This window comes from Drosophila bipectinata, chromosome 3L (genome assembly GCF_030179905.1).
Source record: "Drosophila bipectinata strain 14024-0381.07 chromosome 3L, DbipHiC1v2, whole genome shotgun sequence".
NCBI lineage: Eukaryota > Metazoa > Arthropoda > Insecta > Diptera > Drosophilidae > Drosophila > Drosophila bipectinata.
The window spans coordinates 24019088-24027692 of NC_091738.1; the positions used below are offsets into that span (position 1 = coordinate 24019088).

General features: G+C 36.6%; 1 protein-coding gene across 1 annotated transcript; it reads left to right on the forward strand.

Annotated features, from left to right (window-relative positions):
• Positions 1–228: 228 nt before the first annotated feature.
• Positions 229–1979, forward strand: RpL10 (ribosomal protein L10). Its single transcript, XM_017243646.3, has 5 exons — positions 229–326; positions 467–497; positions 554–859; positions 922–1084; positions 1748–1979. Exons 2-5 carry the CDS (start codon positions 475–477, stop codon positions 1910–1912), a joined length of 657 nt encoding a protein of 218 aa, XP_017099135.1. The 5' UTR covers positions 229–326; positions 467–474; the 3' UTR covers positions 1913–1979.
• The last annotated feature ends 6626 nt before the right edge of the window (positions 1980–8605 follow it).

Genomic DNA, 8605 nt, shown 5'->3' on the forward strand with positions numbered 1-8605 from the left:
TATTTATTTATTCATGCTCATTTATTACAACGAATATGGGCGCAAAAATGTCTTGCAACACTTTGATAAACTTTCACTTTTCTTTTTCTCTCATCGTCCACACGAAAACTTTGTAAAACTTTGAATGCTGCATGAGAACGAACTGCTCTACTACCTGTTTTACTACCATCGTTCCGACCATAAAGTTGTGTTCATCAAGTTGTCTTGTTCTGTTTCCATCGTTCCGGTTTTAACCGAAAAACACGTCGCAGGTGTGTCCATGCTATGAATTTATTCGATTTCCGTTCTATTTGGTTTCCTTCTTTTCTTGCACTTCTCTCGGAGAGGTATGTATTATAAAAATCTGTAGGGATCATTAGTGTTTTCACCGAATAAGTTTAGTTATATTTAAAATTATATTTCTTGTATTTAATTTTATTTATTTCGTTTATAATTTATTAAATATTAAATTCGGCCGTCGTTTCAGCTGTAAAAATGGGACGCCGACCGGCAAGATGGCAAGTATATAACCCTATTAGACACTTCAATTTATTAAAATGTTTACAATTTGTAGTTATCGCTACTGTAAAAACAAGCCTTATCCGAAATCCCGTTTTTGTCGTGGTGTTCCGGATCCCAAAATACGCATATTCGACTTGGGAAGGAAGAAGGCCACCGTAGAAGATTTTCCCCTTTGCGTTCATTTAGTTTCTGATGAGTATGAACAACTGAGTAGCGAAGCGTTGGAAGCTGGGCGCATTTGTTGCAACAAGTATTTGGTAAAGTACTGTGGAAAGGACCAGTTCCATATTAGAATGCGTTTACATCCATTCCACGTTATACGTATCAACAAGATGTTGTCGTGTGCTGGAGCCGATAGGTAAATATTAATAGCCTAAAATTGTGTAAATAATTTTAAATTGTTTAAATAATAATTTTCAGACTTCAGACTGGTATGAGAGGTGCTTTTGGAAAGCCACAAGGCACTGTTGCGCGTGTTCGCATTGGACAACCCATTATGTCTGTGCGCTCAAGCGATCGTTACAAGGCTCAAGTGGTAGAAGCTTTGCGTCGTGCTAAGTTCAAGTTCCCCGGTCGTCAGAAGGTAATCAAATCAATTTATATCAATATCTATATGTACATACATATGTACATATATAGCTTTTAGTCTTAAATTTATCATATTATAAGAATGCCTTTGTCAAATGCTTTTTTGTTTAAAAACAAAAATATTTAACTTTTAGTAGGCGCGATTAAAAATTGCATACGCTTTTTACAACGAAAAACATTTTTGAAGTGCCTATGTCTCATACAATGGTACCATATAAGATATATCAAGTCTATTATATTTTATAGGTAAAGTCTAAATAACGTAAAATTGTTACTCTTAATTCCAAAATTTAATAATTAGCAAAAAAAAAAATACTGTTTTATAGGTTTCTATAAAACAAAAAATAATTATTATTTATAGTCTTTTAAAACCGAATTTTGTTTATACCTCAAACATAATTCAATCGAGGTGCAAAACAAATTTAAGTTATACTTGCGGTAGATCTAATAAGTTTATCAAATTAAATAATCGTAGAAATTATCCTACAGTAAATTAAAAAGGTCGAGGTCATAGAATGGTTTGTCACAGAAAAAAAAATTATCTTCGATCCCGATAAATATGTTCATATAGTTCACCAACCTTTATACATTTAATATCTTTCAAATATTTTATTATACTCACATATTTAAATCTATTTCTTTATCTTATATTTTGCAGATCTATGTTTCAAAGAAGTGGGGATTTACAAAGTACGACCGTGAGCGCTACGAAGAACTTCGTGATGACAATCGTCTGGAGCCTGATGGTTGCAACGTCAAATACCGTCCCGAGCATGGCCCGATGGCTGCATGGGAGAAAACTCAGCGAGATGTTTACGCATAAAAATGTTTTCAAATGTTGTTTTTCATGAATTGTGTAAATCTGAAAAATACATTTACTGCTGACCATACCTATGTTTGCTTACTTATAATATACAATATTATACTTTACATTTTGTAATTCTTGTACTGCTTTAAATCGAAACTGCTCTGCAAATTTCACCGTTGTTTTTAAAGTAAAGTTTTGGAAGAACAGAAGTACTGTTGAAGCAAAAGCGAAAATCAGAAAGCATCCAAAAAGGCACAGAAGCGGCAATCGCCGGGTTTGGGAATTCTACTTCGGTGCTTCTTTCGATCGATGCAGTATTAAGCAATAAATTCGCTCTTTTGTTTTTTGCTTCTGCTTTTATAAGGAGATTATAAAGTACATAGATGGGAAATCAGGGCCCTAAACGGTCAACTTGTTTGTAGAGCTCGTTGGGGGAACGCACATGCATACGATTTTTTTTTAGAACTTTACATGTATACGTAAAAAAAATGTTTGCCTTTGTGTCACTGATCTCAGGACGGCGTAAAAATTTTTTGCCTTTTAAATTTCAATTTCTCAACGTATTTGTTTACAATGCGCGGATGTGGTAGAAGAACAAATAGTACTTTTGTTCAGCATCGATCAAGTTAGGTTGGTAACCTAATGCTCTCTGTAAAATTTTCCCTGGTTCGCATCTTCCTTAGGCCTTCGATGCTTTTTTATACCCTTGCAGAGGGTATTATAATTTTGGCCAAAAGTGTGCAACGTAGTGCAGGAGACATCTCCGACCCTATAAAATATATATATTCTTGATCAGGATCACCTCCTGAGTTGGTATAAGCATGTCCGTCTGTCCGTCTGTCCGTCTGTCTGTTTCTACGCAAACTAGTCTCTCAGTTTTAAAGCTATCGTCTTGAAACTTTGCACACACCCTTCTTTCCTTTGCACGCAGTATATAAGTCGGAACGGCCCGGATCGGCCGATTATATCCTATAGCTGCCATATAGCTGATTGATCGGAAATGGTATAACTTTTGTGTTGTTTACGTGAGGGGCCGTTGGGCCGCCGCTCAGCTGTACGTAATAGAGGTCTGCAGGAATACATTCTTATTGCCTCAGCCATAGAATACATCCGAATGGAATAGAATGAATGAGTGCAAGAGACACAACGAATTGAATGAGAGGGAGTGAGAGTGTGAGAAAGCATTGTAACTCATGGGCATTCTCTTGCTTTGAAACAGAGTGAGTTGGTGTGGGAAGTAAAAAGAGTGCTTTTGGAATGAGGAATGCAATGACCGAAACGTGAATTATGATAGAGTGTTTTTTTACTTTGGTTTTTAACTGTTATTATTATTTTCTTAGTGTTTATTGTTTAGTTTTTCCAAATTAAATTATTTTGCAAATTTTTTTAGCGGCAAAATTGTGCTGGAAAATTATTTATTCATAAATATTGAAAATATTTTTACATTTATATAAGTAAAATATGTAAAATAAAATATACAGCATAATAATGAATATTTCTGGAAAAAAAATCAATGACTTAATTCACTTTTGAATTATTTTATTATCAGCGTCTAAAAATACAGGCAAATATGCATAGGTGTATCGTACATTCTAGAATGCATTTGAAACAATTCGAATGCGAACTGTAACTCTAACTCATTCAATTCGGTTTTTATCCCCCGAATGTTGTGCGAGTGAGACCTACACAGTCGCACTCACTCATTCATTAATTTTCGTCTCAGCATTCTATCTCACTCAATTCATTTTCGAGGCTGTGCATTTGAATGTCGTTTTTTAGCTATTCATGCAGACCTCTAGTACGTAAGAGCGCACCCGCGCTGAAGAGCTCATCCGCTCGCCCCTTTATGCACTCTCGCTCTCTCGTCGGCCGTCACCGATCTTCCGTTTTGTTGTACTGGTTAAGTTTAATCCAATGCACAGTGGTTCCGCCAGAGGCCAAAAATCAAAAAAAGTGATAACGACGAATAGAAAAAACTTTCAAGCAAATTGCCTTTAAAATGTTCATACTTATTGATGGCAACCAGGTTTTGTATGGAAATCTAACGGACTTTATAAAAATAGAATGCAAAGCGTGATCATGTGTACATTTTGGCAGCACAGCTGTACTTAGCAAGAATTTTTACAAAACAAAATTGTGCTTCAAAGTGGTCAAACGTGTGATATAGTAATCCGATTTTCATTATTCAAAATGCATTTTGAAGTTGAAGGTATTTACTTTAAATTTATATATTAAGCAGTTTCACTCTAAGCTTTAAGGAGTAAAGACGTGTGACTAGTGAGCAAACCCCAGACCCAACTCATATCAGTTAAAAACAATAACTACAACAAAAACAAGTGTACTAGTGCACAAAACAAATATCGGAAAAAAGCAATAAATAACCAAAAATCTACTGATCAGTTCCAAAAACCCCAGCAGGGCACCTGCCCTACAACAACAACAATGCCTCCCGATATAAATAGGCTTTTCAAGTCAAGCGACACCGGCCCCAAATTCATCATCATAAAAAGAACAGACAATAAAACATTTGAACACGTATGTCCCTTCCTAATTAAAAAAGTAATTGACTACACATGCAATGGTGTAGTTGAATCGTGCAAAAAAACAAGAATTGGCTGTCTACTAATCAAGACCAAGGACACACTCCAAGCCATTAAACTCAAAAAGCTGAGCATCTTCCATGAATTTCCCGTATCAGTTAATGAGCATAATACCCTTAACTTCTCCAAGGGAGTAATTTACTCCAATGACCTAAGAAACATTGAAGAAGAAATTATACTGCAAGAACTTAAATCGCAAAACGTCACAGAAATACGGAAAATTAAGAAAATGGACAAAAACGAGCTAAAAGAAACCGGACTCATCATCATAACCTTCGCATCACTGACACTCCCAGAGACAATGATGATTGGTTATGAAAAAGTAAACATACGCCCATACATACCACTCCCACTCAGATGCCGCAACTGCCTTAGACTTGGCCACCCCACAACAGCTTGCAAATCAAACACACTATGCAACAACTGCTCCGCAGAGAAACACACATCCATTGACGAAACTTGCACCAACGAAAAGTTCTGCATAAACTGCAAATTCGACCTCCCAACAAACAAACACAGCCCAATTGACAAAGCATGCCCAGCTTTCATAAAGCAAAAAGAGCTGACATCAATTAAAACACTAGAAAAAGTTGACCACAAAACAGCCGTCAAAATTTACTACGCCCGACACATTCACCAACCAGCACTATACTCCACCATATTAGCAGAACAACCATCCAAAAATGCAACAATACCCACAAAACCACCTTCTCACCTCTCCGATCACCAAACTGCAACCAAACCATCCAAAAATTTCACACCTGCCCAACAACAACAAAGAAAAGCAACATCATACGACGACCTCGAAGTACCCATGGACACCACCCCCACATTAGCCTCAACATCAAAATTAAAATCAACATCAACACTCAGCTCATCCCTATCAGAAGAACTAAAACTCAAAATTTACACAAACAAACAAAACACACTCGCCAAGCCCCTCAAATCTAAAGAAAAAAATGAACAAAAACCCAAGAAAAACAACAAAATCACAAACAGCATTTAAACTTAGCCTACATACAAGATAACCCCATATAGACTATCAACCAAACCTTAATTTTAACAATGCTTAAAGTCCTCCAATGGAACTTAAACGGGTACATTAACAATTATAGCCAGTTGCAAGTCCTTATCAAAAACCACAACCCAAAAATAATATCACTATAAGAAACCCACCTACTCTCCACCCAAAACATCCCTATCCCAATTAACTACACCTTTTACCACGAAAATACGGCTATAAACGGATATGGAGGTGTAGCACTTCTAATCCACAACTCAATCCAACAGCAAATCGTACCGACTAATGCAATTGACTTTGACACAATAGCAGTAAAAATTAACTCCATAATAGAATTCACCATAATCTCATCGTACATACCACCCAGCAAACCTTTTAAAATACAAAACCTCAGAAACATTTACGACCGTATACAATCACCCTTCCTAATTACAGGAGATTTTAACAGTTGGCATAGAAGTTGGGGCTCACAGTCCAACAATACTAGAGGCAACATAATATTTAAATATATTAACCAATCCTCACTAATAACTCTCAACAACGGATCACCAACTCACTTTACTACACACCATACCTTCACCCACATAGACCTTTCCATTGCATCACCCTTACTCTCCCTTAACTCCAAATGGTACACAGATAACTCCCTATCAGGCAGTGATCACTATCCCATTCATATCGACATGTTTGAACAGAGCATCACCTGCCCTGTTGAAAGACCCAGATTCAACCTTAAAAAAGCTAACTGGCCCCTTTTTCAAGAGATTTCCGAAAAGTTATCCAACGAAAGATCTCCCAGCTCAAACATAAACAAAGAAGCAGCCAACTTAACTAAAATAATTATTCAAGCAGCCAATGAAACCATTCCCCAATCACATAAATTTAAAATAAAGAAAACTGTTCCATGGTGGGACCCAACCCTTCAACAACTCCAAAACGAAAAAAGCTTATGTTGGCGTACTCTAAACAGAAACATTGACATGACAAACATACTTGCATACAAAAAAGCAAATGCCAAACTCAAGCGGGAAATAAAAATTAGGAAACGAAAATCTATTCAAGACTTTACAGCTGAAATAAGCCCTAAGTCTTCCCCTCTCAAAATATGGTCAAACATAAACCGCTTCTGTGGCTTAAAAACACAACACAACTTTCACTGCCTTACTGACCCCAACAACCCCACACAAAACATACTTGACAATAAGGAAATAGCCAACACACTTAGTACCCATTGGTCTAACTCATCACTCGACAACAATTTTTCCTCAACCTTCATTCAACAAAAATCAAATTCAACCCACGACTCCTCACACACCCCATCTACTATTGCCCTTAGTATTGAAAAAGATATTACCATGATCGAAATGCTAGCTTCCATTAATCAACTTAAAGGCACGACACCGGGACGAGATCGTATTAGCTACCCAATAATAAAAAACCTATCTCCAAGCCTACTGATAAGACTTCTCAACCTTTTTAATAACATCCTTAACTCACATATCCCCCAGCAGTTTAAAGTTAGCACTGTTATACCTATACCCAAACCAAATTTAGATAAAACCTCCATTGACTCTTATCGCCCTATCTCCCTCAACCCATGCATAGCAAAAGTCATGGATAAAATTATATCTAAACGGCTTTGGTGGCTAGCTTCAAACTGCAAGCTATTAGACAGCCGTCAATTCGGATTCAAAAAGGGAAAATCGATCTCTGATTCTCTAGCCATACTAGATTATCAGATAACCTCTTCCCTGTCAACAAAAAATCATGCCTCTATCATTTCTTTAGACTTTGCCAAAGCCTTTGACAGGGTAGGCATTCACAGCATCATGGATGAACTCAAAGATTGACAAATAGGTCCAAAAATAGCCAAATATATATACAACTTTCTTACCAATAGAAAAATATCAGTTCTTGCCAACAAGGTATACTCATCCTCACAACCCTTAGACAACGGCATACCCCAAGGCTCACCCTTGTCGGTTACCCTGTTTGTTATAGCCTACAACAAGTTAAACCAAATAATAGCCAAACAAAAGAATTGTCAATTCACCGCCTATGCAGACGACTACACTATAATATACAAGCCGAAGAAACAATTAACTAATCTAAACTTAAATCCGCTATTTAGGGAAATCCTAATATGGTGTGACTACTCAGGAGCCAAACTGTCAGACACCAAATGTAAACATTTGCATGTATGCAGGAAAAGAAACTGCAACTTTACTTTCCTCCCATCTAACATAACACTACAGGATGTAGACCTAAAAAATCCTAGGAATAACAATTAATAAGAAATACAAATGGAACAATCACATCGAAAACTTAACTTTACAACTATCAAAAAGACTCAACATAATAAAATGCCTATCCAGTAACAAGTTTGAATGCAATGTTAGCACTGTCCTTTATGTGGTAAAAGCAATCTTGATGTCCAAAATAGACTATGGAATACATTTATATGGCAATGCCCCCAAGTCCTCCCTAAACAAAATTAAAACTTTATACCACACAGCTATCCGTCATACCTTCTCCGCTTTTCGTACAACACCCATAAACAATTTATTACTTGAAGCGAACATAAGACCCTTAGAATTTAGAGCATTACACGCCACCCAAAAAAACTTCAAAATAATTTTAAACTCTAAGCACTCACCTATCGAAAAAATTTATAAAAACCTAACTAAAACCAAGAAGATTCCAAAAATCCCCTCCTCCCTCTATAACACTATTAAACTCTGCAACCAACTCAACATAACAATGGCCCTCGTAACTACCAAGAAAGAAAAAACACCACACTGGCTTGGCAGCCAAACAATCACTATCACCTCCTTAAATTCGTCCAACAAAAGAAACACAACCCCGATTGCCTATCAACAAAATTTTAAAGAAATCGTTAATCAAATGAAAAACCGTACATTTCTCTATACCGACGGCTCAAAATCACCTAATGGCGTATCATATAGCGTCACCACAGATAATGAAATAATTATGTACAAACTACTCCCTGAATTCTCTTCCATTTTCACAGCGGAAATTGCAGCAATCCTTGCCGCATGTATATACGCCAAACAAAATAGAGGAAAA